Source organism: Eucyclogobius newberryi, unplaced genomic scaffold, assembly GCF_026437365.1.
Source record: "Eucyclogobius newberryi isolate DKJ021-1_F unplaced genomic scaffold, fEucNew1.0.hap1 SCAF_15, whole genome shotgun sequence".
NCBI lineage: Eukaryota > Metazoa > Chordata > Actinopteri > Gobiiformes > Gobiidae > Eucyclogobius > Eucyclogobius newberryi.
Window position 1 is genome coordinate 23,975,133 of NW_027315779.1, and position 16,840 is coordinate 23,991,972.

The following is a 16,840-nucleotide window of genomic DNA, read 5'->3' on the forward strand; positions in this document are numbered from 1 at the left end:
TGTACAATATGTCTAGTTATGAAATGTGTGCGAAAAATATTCGATAAATCAGGCTGGGGTGATTGCTAATAGCTTAGATGCAGACGGCGCGGTTGTTTTTCCCGATGATGTATGGCGACATTGGCTCCAAGCGTGGAAAATATACACCTGCGAGAAAGAAAGTGGTGTATTATTTTTCAACTAGACAATCATTTTCTTGTCAACGTGAGTGAAATGTATAGAGAGACGTTTCTGCCTGTGAATGTCTTATTAGTTTTGCCTCGCTGACCACTGTCTATATTTCCCTGTACATGTATGTGCAGGATCGTGGTATAGATGCATTTGGGCTTCACATTTTGATAAATATTCATATCAAAACCTGCAATTTAGTGTCGTACTTTGACATGTTTCGGCTGTACTCATCTGCCTTCTTCAAAAGTGTCACGTGATGTTACTGTTAGCATAAAGTCCTGCACACGAGCTATTAAACGACAAGCAGAGCAACATGTCCAGTCTGACTTTCCCAATAGCAACGAAGGCCTAGAACAAGAACAGTTGTCGGATCAGGGAGGACATCGAGATCCGGGAACGTGCTCAGCAGACTGTAAACCGGGACGAGGGGGCATGCCACCTGACTCATATCTGGACTATCGTTAGAATAACTGCAGATGGCGCTATCGTTTTACCGCTCCGAGAAGGAAGACGGTGCCAAAATGACGTCACAGTAACATCACTAGACACACAGAGAGCAGCCAAAACGAGGTCTAGGTACGACACTAAACTGCAAGGCTGAATCTCTAACTGATACATGATATACCAAATAAATACTCGTGAATACAAGACTCATCTGTGATCAAATTAAACCTGACCCAGCACGAAGACTTCAAAAACAACCACGTCAACCAGGAAGCATTGTTATCTGTGTCTTGGTCGTAATATGGAAACAAGAAAGCAACTGCATCTCATTATATTACTACGTTATTACTCTCTTGGAAAAAAAGTAACTAACCCTAACCCTTCTTTCAAAAGTGGAATTAAATATCATTGTTTTTCCACAGTCCATTAATGCTCCATCTGAGGCGTAGTGACTCATACTAAACGAGAAAAGCACTCATGTATGTAATTGGCAATAGCCTTGTGCTAATTAATATGATAAATTATATAAGAAATATATTCGATTTTATTCCCTTAATCAATAAGTAAGGAATCAAATCTCAAATAAAGATTGTTTCCGATACAAAACTGACAAAATCATGAACAAAGAATACATTAAACCTAATCATTTTAGAATAATTCTTAATCAATATGAATCAAAGTTTATGCTTCACTAAGGCAGGAATATGTATAGAATTATAAAGTGTTACCAAAAATATAATAACATGAAAGTAGTTAAAATATGAAAATGTCAAACTGATGCAAAATTAGCTTTGGTTAGAGTAACATTCATACTCGCGCATTATTATGTGTGGAAGTACATTTAAATTGATTCGATTTAAAAGTATGTATAATAACTGCTGCAGTAATTACAACTGAAAAGTTGAAATGAAAAGCAATATTCAGTTGTCTATCACACTGAAAATAATCATCAACATTTCCCTTAGTAATGTAAAGTAAAGTAAGACAGTAAAGTGTGTTCATCAAAGACATTACCACACCTTGAGAGCTTCTATAACTATAGGACATAATAGGAGAACATTACAGTGGATATTTTTAGCACTCGACTTCGCTGGACTTTACAGAAGTTAAGTTGTTCCTAAAAATAGCCTCCGGTTCGTGTCCTATTTTCACGCTTCTTCCCTGTCCTTCCAGGTGTGAGCAGGGGGACGTGGTGACACACACGGCGTGGCTTAACCGCTCCAGTATACTGTACGCGGGGGAGGACAAGTGGTCAGTGGATCCCAGAGTCAGCCTGGTCACCCTGAACCAGGAGGAGTTCACCATACAGATCGAGAAAGTGGAGATGACGGACGAGGGGCAGTACGTGTGCGCTGTGCAGACCAGCCGAAGACCAAGGACCACTTCAGTCTACATCCTGGTCCAGGGTAAGACAGCGATGCACTTGATACTATTTTACCATTGAAATGTGTATTTGGATTTATGATACAATGATAACAATAAGCAAAATGTTTGTAACTGGTGTCCATACTTCTGGTTTGAGCTCAGTTTTATTCTGATGTCGTTTTGTTCTAGTTCTAGTTTAGTTTTGAGTTTTTCCCAGTTTAATCCTAATGTTAAGGTGGTTGAGGAGTGTATATATTCACATAGACTTTTAAACATTTGCAGACAAAGCACTATTTGTACTGGCTTGGTTTCAAGATAAGATAAGATAATCCTTTATTGTCCCACATGGGGAAATTTCATTGGTGCAACGCAGGAAGATACAGAGGAAAAGAAGAGATCACTTATAGGAAGTCTGAAAAACACTTTCAGTAGAAGAACTCCTATAAACAAAAACTCCCATAGACAAATACATAAATACATAAATACCATTGCATGTGATCACGACAGTAATTGCACAGGGTAATTTACCCAGGCACGTCTGTAAAATGTAAGCTCCAATGTGGATGACTAAACACACATCCGCATGATCAGATTTCTTGAAACTGACATATTTTCTATCTTTTAATCCATTCACGCTGACGCAGGTCCTCAATCCAAGCTCTAAACCAAAGGCATTTAAACTTTCTTGAAGAGCCTTCATGCTGCTTGCTCCTCTGTTGCCGCGACAACAGGGTTGTACTTCCAGGTCAACAATTTATATACAATTTACAGACTAAAACCTAGCCTAGAATTGCCTGAAGACCTCTGAGTTTTCTGAAATACAGTAGGTAAAATTCAGGGGAATGTTTATAGACATTTTTCACAGACATGGGCCAGTGCTGCCGCTCCCATTACATAACGCACAGTGTGTGGGGCATCATGCCCAGAGGGGGACCAGCCTGAACAGGCAGTTTGGATTGAATGAAGAATAGGTTATTTGTACAGCAGCTGCATGATTCTCTTTGCAATTAAACTGTGAGGCTAGAGAAGGCATAGTCTGTCTTTAGTTTATCAAGTTAAAACTAACTCGTACTCGAGTATCGCCGCTCTCTCTCACAAGCCACAGTTTAAACAGACGCAGAGAGATCAGGTGCACAGCTTGCCAACACCTACACATTCTATGAACCACAAGGAGCAAAACAGTCAATAGATGATCAAAATTGGCTTCATATTCAAGTGAAAACTGAAAAACTGTGAAAAAGAGGGAATGAAACAAGACATGTGACACATCCAGCTGGCACGGCAAACCGTAGAGCTGACACTGCGGCGTGCGCAAACCCAAAGGGGTTCAACTTCTTACAAATGTCTGAATCGTGTTTTTCATAAATGCAACAGGAAACATCAATAGTTTACATAGTTTGCAGCCTGCAGTGTCTTCTAGAGCCTCAATCTGTCCAAAAGAAGAGCAGGAGAAGGGGCGGAGCAAGGATATTAAGGGACTGTGGGGGGCTCTTATGATAAACTTGAGTTGCTGATAATTTTACACTCATTATTTACCTTCATAGTGGGTTGGGGGGCCTGCGGGCACCATTGAACATTTCTGCTTAGCGCACCCAAATGGCTTGTAACGCTTGTAATTATCACAATTTACCCAAGGTCCTCGGGTAAATCTCACCCCGTCAGAACATGCGGGGGACAGGAATCGTCCCATTGCTCAGTCACCACTTCATCCTTTCCATTTACCCTCCCACATCCTCTCACACGCTGCATTATCCATTGTCCACATTTGACTGTAGGAGTATTTGGTTCCTCCCACATTTAACTGGAGGCGTAACAGAAATGTCTCCTCCAAATTCCTCACCCGTCATTGCATTGCAGTTCATAATTGTGATATAGTGGTACAACATACGCTGTTGGGGTGTCAGATTATTTGTGTAGTTGGACAAATATAGCAGGAGACTGGAGCTTGTCACTAACATTACTATAAAGATTAGGTTCAATTTGTAATACAATGCAGTCTAAAAGCGGCGTGCACGGTGGCAAAGGCGGTTAGCGCTCTTGCCTCCCAAGAAGGAGATCATGGGTTTGATTCCCGGACCAGACCAACATCACATGATCTCTCTGGGTGGAGTCTGCATGTTCTCCCCGTGTTACCGTGGGTTCTCCGGCTCCTCCCACCGTCCAAAGACATGCTTGTGTTAGGCAAAATTGGTGACTCTAAATTGGCCCTAGTGAATGAATGTGAGAGTGAATGGCTGTCTGTAATGTCTATGTCTGTGTGTTAACCCTGCGACGAGTTGGCCACTGTCCAGGATGTACCCAGCCTAAGGCCCAAAGTCACTGGGATAGGCTCCCGCGACCCCGAAAGGGAACAAGCGGTAGAAAATGGATGGATGGATGCAGTCTAAAAATAATAGGGAAATAGGCTGATGTGGCATTTCCTCATCATCTTGACAGGAAATAGTGTCATTACACAAAGCATCAATTCATCAATCTAATTGCTGTAGTCAATATTTCATTTGTACTTGACATTTAGACAAAGAAAAACAATTAAACAATAGTTGAAAACCAGATAATCAACATATGAACCTCTTGAATAGTGTCCTTTTTCTCCCCCTGCTAGTTAGCCAACAAGCTAACTACTTACATGGCTACAAGGGATGAAATAATAATAGCAAATTGAAACTGAAAAAAAATTGGGAAAATGGGGAGAAATTTGCATGACAACTGAACCAGGACAACACAGGACTAAACCAGCACCAAACCCAGTGTAAAGCGAGGTTGAAATTCATGCCAGAAACAAAATGTTGGACGGTCTTTGCGCTAAATCAGCTCCTGTAATGGTTTTGAGTCAGTATTTTTGCCAAGTGTTGCTCAGACTTTCTGTGTGTTCAGAGCTAGGGGTAGCTGTTGTGTAACGTTTTCTTATGCAGAAGCTCCTCCTCCGCCTGCTCCCTGTTCTCCTGCTCCCCTCACAGCCTCACATGCCCCCGTAGTAGGTTTGGACCTGTCGTCTGTCTCTGTGGGTTTTCTATGTGTTTGTGTCTGTGTCTCTCTTCTAAAAATGTCTGCCTATGTCTGTGTCTCTGTCCCTTTGCTGCCTCTTTTTGTCACTGGTGTCTGAGCTGTCTCTTTTTATCCTTGTGCTGTCTCTATCTGTCTCTCGATGTGTCCCCTTTGTCTCTCTTTCTATCCTTGTGCTGTCTCTATCCGTCTCTGTGATCTCGCTTTCTCTGTCTCTCTTTGTGTCAGTGCTGTCTCTCTGTCTCAGTGCTGTCTCTCTCTATCTCTGTGCTGTCTTTCTCTGTCTTTGTGTTGTCTCTCTCTTTTCTCTCTTTATCTCTCCCTTTTTCTGTTTCTGTGCTCTCTCGTTTGCTTTCTTCTCTTTTGTTCTGTCTTCTGTCAATCTGCTCTCTTTCTCTATGTATCTTAGTCTGTGCCGTCTCTCTGTCTCTGCGCTGTCTCTATCCGTCTTTATAATGTCTCTTTCTCTGTCTCTTGATGTGTCAGTGCTGTCTCTTTCCATCTCTGTGCTGTCTCTCTCTCTGTCTTTGTGTTTTCTCCCTCTTTTCTCTCCCTCTATATGTTTCTGTGCTCTCTCGTTTGCTTTCTTCTCTTTTGTTCTGTCTTCTTTCAATCTGCTCTCTTTCTCTAAGTCTCTTTGACTGTGCTGTCTTTCTGTCTCTGCTGTGATGTCTCGCTCTGTCTCTGTATGGTATCTTGGCTGTCTTTCTGTCTCTGCTGTGATGTCTCTCTCTGTCTCTGCTGTGATGTCTCTCTCTGTCTCTGTATGGTCTCTAGGCTGTCATTCTGTCTCTGTGTTTGTGCTGTCTTTCTGTCTCTTTGCTGTCTCTCTGTCCCGCTGCTCTATCCCTGTGTGTAAATGTGTGTGCTGTGGGGCGGATGATGAAGTGATGGATGCCTGTGTTATTCCTTAGCGCAGCACACGAGGGCATAAGCGAACAAAGCTGAGCATGTGCTCTCTGGTGCTGAATCTCATTTCCTCATTCAGTGCTCCACTGGAGCAATTAGAACCTAAGTGCCTTGCTCAAGGAGCGGAGGAAGGGAGGGGTGTTGCTCTTCCACTCCGTTAGGTGGGGTTAATGGGGAATAGCAGATGTTTGGATCCTGAGACTGGCTTATGTGTGTGAGAGGCGGGTACAATGTTTGAGGCCTAATGACACAGAAAACACTGCTTGTTTTATATGCACAAAGTCAAAGAGGAGAACTGGAGGGAGAAGACCTGCTCCAAGCTCTAAAGTGAGACGAGCACCAGTTTGTAAGAGCAATAAGAGTACAAACATTACATGACACGAGAACACTAGAACCGACAAATAGAACTTACAATTATCATCATTGTCATAATTTGAATAGGCAATTTCTACACCTACATTATAAACAGCTTTACATTCTATGTAATTGTTGAACAGATAATCTATTCTCTCTACACACCACATACTAGGGCTGCAAGAAATATCACTATCCAAATCACACTATGGATGCTCTAAATGAGCAAATCACAAAGACTACAAACAATAAAGGATCTTGTCTTAGTAAGTATAAAAGCTGCAAACCCTGTAGTTGAGTTATGATTCTTGGATTAATTTAGTAGTTCAAGTGTCAGTAAAACATAATTCACAAATCTATCTGAAAATTGCAATTACATATGTTGCCAAAATTCTTCAGCGCTACCGCTTAACCTCTACCACACCCACCATCTTCTCTTTCCTTTTACAAAACAATATCAGCATCAGCTCAGCATCAACCCTTACAACACTATTATAATACGCCACAACACTGTCAAAAAAGTAATGTTTAAAAATGAATAATACATCTAAACTCATCACAGCAAAAGTAGAAAACAAAAGTCATACACAAAGTCCCTACATATGAAAAGCCTTTCTCATCATAAGCACGTCATGTATATTCATTATATGATATTGGTTACAGTGTGTGCATGTGGAAGCAGGTCAGCTCCAGAGGGCAGAGCGGAGCAGGTGTGCAGCAACCTCCAGTGTCCCTCTGACCACTGCACACACGCTTATAGTATCGGGAAAGTATTACCGTGGAAACAATCTGGAAATACTTCGTGGATACATTCAGAGTAATGCAAATATGTGTTGTAACCTGGCAGTCATCTATTTTTTATTTATTTTTTTAACTGAAGGTTGTGGTGGCATCACAGATTAAACTTAAAATATTGGGGCTAACACTTTATATTAACAACACTTTTATTAGACCAATTAACAGAGACTTATTTAATAATGAACATCCGGTTTATTAAAAAAAGATTCCGGCTTAGTGTCTATTTAATACCCTAACTCCTAACCTTTTCAATTAAATTTATTTTGTAACGCCCAAAATAACCACAGCAGTTGCCTCAGATTAAACAATGTCCACAGGAATAACTGAATAGCAAATGGATAACTGTTCCAGCATCCCTTGTCCTTAGACACTCGGCGATGAAAAACTAAAAAAAAAAAAAACAGTGAAGGAGAGATGCGACTCCCACAGACGGACAGGCTTCAGATGTTCATTTGCAGAAAAGAGAGTTCATCCCGGCAGATGAGGAGCATCTGGGTCCACAGGACAGGGTCGTGGGATGGGGTGAGACCTTAGGTGCAGTCATTACTGGAGCAGCATCAGCAGTGTCTGAAACCCCTGAGAGGAGTGGAAGAAGGAGAAAAATATGTGAACAGCAATGAACAGACACAGGTGAAATCAAATATTCAATATTGTTGATAGGAGAGGTAGTCAGAAGCAGAGGATTGTGCACAGACTGCCCTCAGGATAGTTGCTCCTAGGGCAGTGTGGGTAAGATATTTCTGTTCCTAACTGGCCTGACCATAAGCGCTTTCAAAGAGGAACGTTTTAAGTCTGGTCTTAAATGAAGAGACTGTGTCGGCCTCTTTAACATGGACAGGAGCTGATTCCATAACACAGGAGCTTGGGAGCTAAACGCTCTACCTCCTACTGTGCTTTTAGAGACTCTTGGGACCACCAGAAGGCCAGCATTTAGAGAGCAAAGAGCTCTGTTTGGATGATATGGTACTATAGCATCCTTGAGGTCAGATGGGCCATGTCATTTATGGCTTTGTAAGTCAGGAGGAGGGTTAGTTTAAATTTGATTCTAAACTCAAGAGAGTCAGTGTGTCTCAACTTTTAATTAAGTAGTTACTAAGCCTAAATAAACCATTTGTTTATTATGAATTAAGTTGTTGTTCATGCTTTATTAAGGCTAATCATGGTGCAACTATTATAAAGTAGAACCTTGCGTAACCTGGTGAACGGTCTACCACCTGCTTGTCTCCATGAGGACTTCATTGCTTTGACAAGATATGGAAATTGCCTACATGGAGTAAGCAGATAGTGTCACCACGCCAAGTTACATGTCATGTCTGTGGAGAGGCGGGCCTGTTCGAAGTAACAAAAGCGATAAAACTTTATGAAATAAATCCAAGCTATCTGTGGAACATTTCGGGCAAAACAATTACCTCTTCAGGGAGACAAGTGATGTATCGAGGCTTGTCAAACTTTGAAGTACACTTTTTTCCACTGAAAAACAAATAGAAGTGTCTGTAATAAGTAATTGAAGTCACATATTTGACCTTTTAGATCTAACAAATAAAACAAATGTCCCCACTACTGCAAAGAAAGGTACACACCATAAATATTGTGTTCCCCAAAATAAAGTTTCATCCATCATTTCAGTAGATATGGTTACTATATTGTGACAGGCCTGTCTTCCACCAGAAAAAGTGACAGTGCACTTTCAAAAACACTTCAAAAGGCCACAGATGCCTTGAGGCTGACGGAGAGAAACGTGGCTGCCAATATGAACATAGACAGTACTACATTTTATCCAGTTTTTGCACACAGCAGATTCATCGAACGTTCTGCTCATATCTTAAATCAGGGGTGTCCAAACTTTTTTCACTGAAACTTATCCAGGGCAAAGGGCCACAAACAACCTGACAATATCAAATTTGTTGAATGACAAAGTGATTCATTCAAAATTTTGCATTTGACATAGTTTGGATGAGCCTCTTTAATATTAGGTTGGTATAACATCAAAATGCTCAATCTTTCCAATTTTACAGTAAAACCTACTGCTTCTTGTTGTTTGGATCAACTTAGCAGGAAGCAGAAGGGCCAACAAAAATGTGTCTAAGGGCCGCATTTGGCCCCCGGGTCATAGTTTGGACATGCCTGTCTTAAATCGACAGACATGATGAGGTTATATGGCGACCATTTCCCCCTCCCCAATTTACTAATCCATTTAAAATTAATATCAATAAAATACAGCAAACTAAATCCCGAATGCTGACATTTGAGGACTGTCTACAAAAAAATCTATGGCAGAGTATGAGCCTCGCCGTCGCTCAGTCGGTCTTCATATGCGCTGGCTCCAATGAGAAGCCTGTGTTATTGAGAACACATTATTACAGTGGAGTATGTGTGTGGGGGGGCCGCACTCAATAAACTGGAAATCCTTTCGGTTACCAGCACTCTCAGAGCAATCTCATCCAGCTAAATTGTCACCACCAATGTGTAATATGAATGCTAATTTATTCCTAATTCATCTCCTATCTAAATAGAGTCCGTCATGAGATTTTAATGTCAGAGTTGCAACTTAGTAGTTATGAGGATATGGGAAATATTATACTAGCAAATGCATTAAAAATCTGAAATTATAGTCGAGCATGGTTGTTTTGACACTAGACTAGAATGGAAATGTCATTCATGCAATTACCGTATTTTCCGGACTATAAGTCGCACCGGAGTGTAAGTCTCACCAGGCAAAAAATGCATAATAGAGAAGAAGAAAAAAACATATATAAGTTGCACCGGAGTATGAAATAAAGTTGCAAGTGTGAATATCACATAATAGTCACTCTGGAGTATAAGTATATAAGTATTAATATAAGTATAAGTCGCACCCCGGCCAAAACAATTAAAAAAGGTGCGACTTGTAGTCTGGAAAATACGGTACAATTTTCAGCTAGTCTCAAGTTAAGCCAATGGAGAGTCTCACTGGCATAAACACAAATTGTCAAATTGCAACTAAACCAAGAATAAACCCAGGACTAAACATGTACAAGGCCAGGGCCAGGGATAAATCAGGACTAAACACGAACAAGGCCAGAGCTAAACCAGGACTAAACATGAACAAGGCCAGGGATAAATCAGGACTAAACACGAACAAGGCCAGGGATAAATCAGGACTAAACATGAACAAGGCCAGAGCTAAACCAGGACTAAACATGAACAAGGCCAGGGATAAATCAGGACTAAACACGAACAAGGCCAGGGATAAATCAGGACTAAACACTTACAAGGCCAGGGATAAATCAGGACTAAACACTTACAAGGCCAGGGATAAATCAGGACTAAACACTTACAAGGCCAGGGATAAATCAGGACTAAACACGAACAAGGCCAGGGATAAATCAGGACTAAACATGAACAAGGCCAGGGATAAATCAGGACTAAACACGAACAAGGCCAGGGATAAATCAGGACTAAACATGAACAAGGCCAGAGCTAAACCAGGACTAAACATGAACAAGGCCAGGGATAAATCAGGACTAAACACGAACAAGGCCAGGGATAAATCAGGACTAAACATGAACAAGGCCAGGGATAAACCAGGACTAAACATGAACAAGGCCAGGGATAAATCAGGACTAAACACGAACAAGGCCAGGGATAAATCAGGACTAAACATGAACAAGGCCAGAGCTAAACCAGGACTAAACATGAACAAGGCCAGGGATAAATCAGGACTAAACACGAACAAGGCCAGGGATAAATCAGGACTAAACACTTACAAGGCCAGGGATAAATCAGGACTAAACACTTACAAGGCCAGGGATAAATCAGGACTAAACACTTACAAGGCCAGGGATAAATCAGGACTAAACACGAACAAGGCCAGGGATAAATCAGGACTAAACATGAACAAGGCCAGGGATAAATCAGGACTAAACACGAACAAGGCCAGGGATAAATCAGGACTAAACATGAACAAGGCCAGAGCTAAACCAGGACTAAACATGAACAAGGCCAGGGATAAATCAGGACTAAACACGAACAAGGCCAGGGATAAATCAGGACTAAACATGAACAAGGCCAGGGATAAACCAGGACTAAACATGAACAAGGCCAGGGATAAATCAGGACTAAACATGAACAAGGCCAGGGATAAACCAGGACTAAACATGAACAAGGCCAGGGATAAATCAGGACTAAACACGAACAAGGCCAGAGCTAAACCAGGACTAAACATGAACAAGGCCAGGGATAAATCAGGACTAAACATGTACAAGGCCAGGGATAAATCAGGACTAAACATGAACAAGGCCAGAGCTAAACCAGGACTAAACATGAACAAGGCCAGGGATAAATCAGGACTAAACATGAACAAGGCCAGGGATAAATCAGGACTAAACACTTACAAGGCCAGGGATAAATCAGGACTAAACATGAACAAGGCCAGGGATAAACCAGGACTAAACATGAACAACGCCAGGGATAAATCAGGACTAAACATGAACAAGGCCAGGGATAAACCAGGACTAAACATGTACAAGGCCAGGGATAAACCAGGACTAAACATGAACAAGGCCAGGGATAAACCAGGACTAAACATGAACAAGGCCAGGGATAAACCAGGACTAAAACAAAGCCAAATCAAGCCTACATCGAGAGTAAAGTCGGCTAAAATCATGACCAAACACGTACAAGTAATGCGCCTTAATTCGCTGAATACTACATTTAGTTCATTCAAAAGTATTAGAAACCACAGAGTGATAATTGTATTTACCAGCGTTGTTCCACGGTGCTTTTGTTTACTTTTTGACAGTATTTTGGCTAATTTTTATATGGCCGTTTTGCACTGCTGCCTAAAAACATGCCAGATTTAGTTGGTAACGGTTACTTTTTGGCTTTCGATCACAAGTAAGCAAAAGTACATTGTTATTACAGTGCAATTGAACTGCAATTAGACTGTGAATTAAGTATAAGTAAACAGTAATCACAAAGTTCTATCAGAGTGTAACTACAACATCTTTAAAATAAGTGTGGCATCATTACACTCTAAATACAATGGCAAATATGGCATAATTACAGTGTAATTACATAATAAATGCAACTGGAATTTGTTTTGTGCTCTCAACTATTGTGGGCTAATTAATGCACAGTATGAAATTGAAAGTTGTGTCTTAAGTTCATTTCTGCTCATTTTTGTGGATGAGTCGAGCAGTTATTTGTGAGTTCATTACAGAGCTGGCAGTGTGTGAACATTTGATCACAGGGTTCTGATAGCTCCGCAGCTTCACCAGTGGGTTCCTGGAATCCTGCCCAATCATAAACACTCATCAAGTTGGATCCAGATGACTTCATTCATTATGTAGTACACACTGTCTGCTCTTCACTGGGCTAGAGCGGCTTCACGAGACTATTAAAGCAGAATCATGAACTAGAAATACAACTAGATTAGACTAGACTAGACTAAAATAGGAGTGTAAATTGCAGCGTGAACATGGAGAGTAAATTTGGAAGCGGATCATTGGTGTTAAAAATCAAATAAAAAAAAATCAAATATCACATAAAATATCACATTTCTGTCAAATATAGGCTATTGAATCTATTATTTAATTCATTTCACGTTATATTTATTAAGGATACAAGTGCAGACAGATACCTAGAGCCCACCCCTGCTCTAGACATTAGAAACATTAACATAACAGAGCATGACATTGCATTTATAACTACCGAGGCTCTGCAACCGGATGGAAGAGAAAATACCACAAGGACTCTGTATGTTTTACTTTTACACCTGGAATGCAAAATTAAACTCTTTGTAAAGTTGAGTAAAACTGTGTAATGAGGTAGCCAAGCTTAGTTTTAACCCTATCTTGAATTATCCTTAGATATTTTTAGAAATACTCCGACACACAGTGCACTGCTCGGACGTTTGCCTTCTGCCTCTCCTCCGAATCTTTTGTAGAATGTAATAAAGCAGAGTCAGAGGTCTGTGAGCTGTTGGTCCATCAGCGCCAGTGCTAGTACATCCACAAGGACGGAAAGATTTTCAGTGGACAAAAGCTCCTATTCACACCATGTAAGGCCGCAGAAGAACGGCCGCCAATCCTCCCCTTTTCAAAAATGCCATCACCAAACAAAGGAGCCACTATGGAAAATGATTACTGTCAAATTTTGACATTGTAGTTGGAGTTTGAAAAGTTGGTGCTGCAGATTTTCATTGTTATTATTGCTTGTATTTTAGAAGATAACAAGTTACGTTGTGGTTGTAATATATTAGGGATACTGTTTTTTTAATGTATAATTTTGGATTTCCACATGACAGAAAGGCTGACCTCTCTGTCATCTTTCCTCGTGTCCTTGTGACATCGTTGTTACCTCCTTGTTACCTCCCTGAATGCGTCCAAAACATCTCGTGAACCCCAGCATAGACCATCCGCTGATGCTACTTTTAAAAAGGCATACAGACTTTGTTTTAACTGAGTCAGGCCAGATACATTTTTATTTTAAATATTTGAATATGGGGCCTCCGTAAATAATAAAATGCCTGTGCAACAATATACATTCTTGGGATATTTGTGAGTTTTCAAACTCATTAGAATGAATCTTGAACCATTACTGCTGTAAGATTGGACACATCAGACCAATCACAGGACAGCATGGTTTGAGCATAAGGAAAAGGCGCAAAAAACAAACCAAAACAAACATGGCAACGCTAATGGGTGTACAAAGGCTTCTATTGACTTCGCAGAAATACAGACTACTAATGACTAAAAGGAGAAGAGTACTTTAAGCATTTTTGGATTGGAAAAGACATGCTTTGCTCTGAACTAAATTAACCAAGAGGATATAGCAACTTGCTTTAGTGCTTGAGGTAATTGACAGAATGATCCGCCGTCTTTCAATCTCTTTCAATGAGAGTATTCCCAGACTAAACTCTGAGTGCTAAATATCAATCTAACTATGTTTATCTCTGATGTCTTCATTTCTATTTATATCCTTTGCTTTTGAACCTTGCATTGGGCATACTCAGGACAGAGAGCTTGTTTGGAAGTCATCGTGAAGACATAATTAGACACTTGCATACGACTGTACATGAATGAAGCAGTATTACGGAGGCAGGATGAGCTTCTAGCACTGCTGTATCTGCTGCCAGCTACTGACATGATTTAGGTCAACTCTGTCTCCCGGTTATAGATATCAGATTGACTATGGTGTTTCATTGTGATCGTTTGACTTTTACCTTTGCAAATGCTGAAAAAAACAATAGTAGTCGTGGATTATTATTTAAATCTGAAAACATATTGATATAACACAGTGTGGAAATGTATACACAGCTAATGTGTATCATTATATTTGTATAGCTTTATTCACTTGTGATGTTCCTATGCATTAAAGCTTGACGGTTCTATACCATTTCCATATAGAGGAAGTTGGGGTCACGGCTTATCTATGCTGAAAATACAAGTTGTCACACTATCCCCGCTAATCTGCTGAATCGCAGTGGGTGGGAGGCCTGGCTGTATGTTAGCAAAGATTAGGTTCGAAATATGAATGCACATGCAACATATTTGCTTTTATAGATAGTGTATCCGCGGGCAACCATGTTCACTTCGGCAAAGTCACGGTAATCTGAGGAGATGATCTGCTCTGACAGTAACACTGAGTGAGAATGAAAATGACCTGTGTTTATCAGCGTGCACAGGAGAAACAATGACAGGCTGTAAAACACTGAGGGAGATATAGGACCAGGAGGAGTGTGTTTGTTCACTGTGAAAAGTGTCAAGCAAGTTCTACTTGAAGTGAAGTTTTTGCCTGAAGCTTTTTTTTTTTTAATGTAATGTGTTCTTTCCAATAATAAGTGCAAGTTATATATATTTCTAGAGTCAGAATCATCATTCTGACAAGACTCAAATAAGTAAGTTCTTATGCTCCGCACTCACGCCTAATGCATAGTATACCTTATGCAAGAGAGCTTTTTCCTATGCTGCTCCTGCAGCTGGGAACGTCCTTCAAGCGGACTTGGGGTTGGGAGAACTGGTGTTCACTTAGGGGTTTGAGCTATTTTAAAAAAAACAAAGAAAGAAATTCCAATACATTCTGTTTTTATTTGCCCTTAAATGTCTCTTTATTGTAAATGTTTTGTTTAAGATTTGTGTGCTGTCATATTTTTCACTTTGACCAAGGTCACGCTTGAAAAAGAGGTCTGGTTAAATAAACGTAAATAAATCATAAAGCCATAAATCAATGAAAAAAAACTGTTTTCATTTAATTTTTTCTGCATGAAATCTTTGTTATATAAAGTAAGACGTTATTTTTTGCCTATAGCGATAAAAAGACACATTTCAGCTGCAAAAGTTTTGTATTCCTACAGAGGTTTGTTTATTCTTTTTAATTCTTTAATTCTTTTCAGAAGCAATCTCCTAATTATAATGAACCAGCTTAAAGACTTTTAAAGATTTTCATTTGGATGCTCTTCCTGTTGCAACCGGACCTGCTGTGACTAGAATGTGTTACTAGAGAGTGTTGCCCCGGGACACGACAGGACTGGGTCTCAGCTTCATGTTACATGCAACATTTTCAGGACTTCTTTTCCGAAACTGAAACCTATATCTTCTGCACACAAGGTAAACAGTCGCCGATAGCATCACACATGCCTCAGACAATTTAAATGTTGTGCTTCGACTTACTGACCTGACCTGCTCAAATCCATTTATTTCATGAAGTCAGTCTGGCCCTTGAAGTTGGACATTTCACTACCAATTCATTTGTTTTGTTGTGCAGACAGCATTTCCAGACTGCTTTCAAGTTGTCTTCTTACCCCAAACTCTAGGGCGACAAAAGTCTCCAATTTGCTGTTGCTTCTTGGTGTCAACTCCATTCCGAGCTTCATTAGTACAGATGCGATTGCTCTGCTTTTGAATACGTGATAAGACAGTGTCACGATAAACTGTTTTGTGTCTGTCTGCGCCTGGAGCCTGCATGCACTGGGCAATAATGAGGGACTTGTGTGTTGCCGTCTATTGATGACTTCCTCTATTCAACCCCGTTACTGTACGCTCATTAATGCTGAAGGCTAAAACGTAGCTGAGCCGTAACGAGTTTCCTTGCTGTTTCGATGGACAGTTTCTGACCCGTTGCTAGCGCTCGCCTGATTTCCTTTTCCCTTCGCCTCTCAGGTGAAATTCAGAACGTTTATCCAGGTCCAAAGGCCAGCAAAAGTGAATCGTTTTCCCCCTCAACAATAGGCTAGTGAATTTCCGCAGAGTTGTTGAATGATAGCTTTCCATTTGACCTTTCCTCAACGGAAGACATGGTGTGCCAAAACAGACTACAATTGTGGAACTGGCAACGGCTTTGTGCTGCCGGAATTGAAAATGGATACCCAAAATGTTCCTAAAATAACAAGATGTGCTGACAGCAAAAGCACACAGAAATGATTGTTGTTTGAAAAGTGTGCCAGGAAATGGATGCACCATCTGTGGCTAATATTTAGCGGTTGTCTGAGTACACTGGAGGAGTCACAGATGAGCTTGAATCAGAATCAGAATCATGGCCAGGATTTGAGAATGTTATGGTGCTGATACGATTGACAGTGTAAGATGGTTGGTGATCTGCCATAATGAGCCTTTTGTAGATCCCATCCATTTAATGGTTGAAACCGATGCAGGCTGGCCAAGTGGTTTGGTCGCAGCACATGTGCAAGCAACTGGGATGTTCTCCCTCAAACTGATGACTACAACACACTGCTAACTGTCCTTCGAGTAGCATATTCATGAGTTCCACACCTCCCATAGCATTGTGAAAAGAAAGTTAAAGATGTATTATGTAACTT

The 16,840-nt window shown here is 40.6% G+C and overlaps 1 protein-coding gene across 4 annotated transcripts in view; it reads left to right on the forward strand.

Annotated features, from left to right (window-relative positions):
• ntm (neurotrimin) overlaps nt 1–16,840 on the forward strand; it is a 199,866-nt gene that overhangs the window by 126,579 nt on the left and 56,447 nt on the right. For all 4 annotated transcript variants that reach the window (XM_072446885.1, XM_072446886.1, XM_072446887.1 and 1 more), the window contains exon 2: nt 1,789–2,021. In XM_072446885.1, coding sequence (XP_072302986.1) covers nt 1,789–2,021 — 233 coding nt within the window. The remainder of the gene's footprint in view (nt 1–1,788; nt 2,022–16,840) is intronic.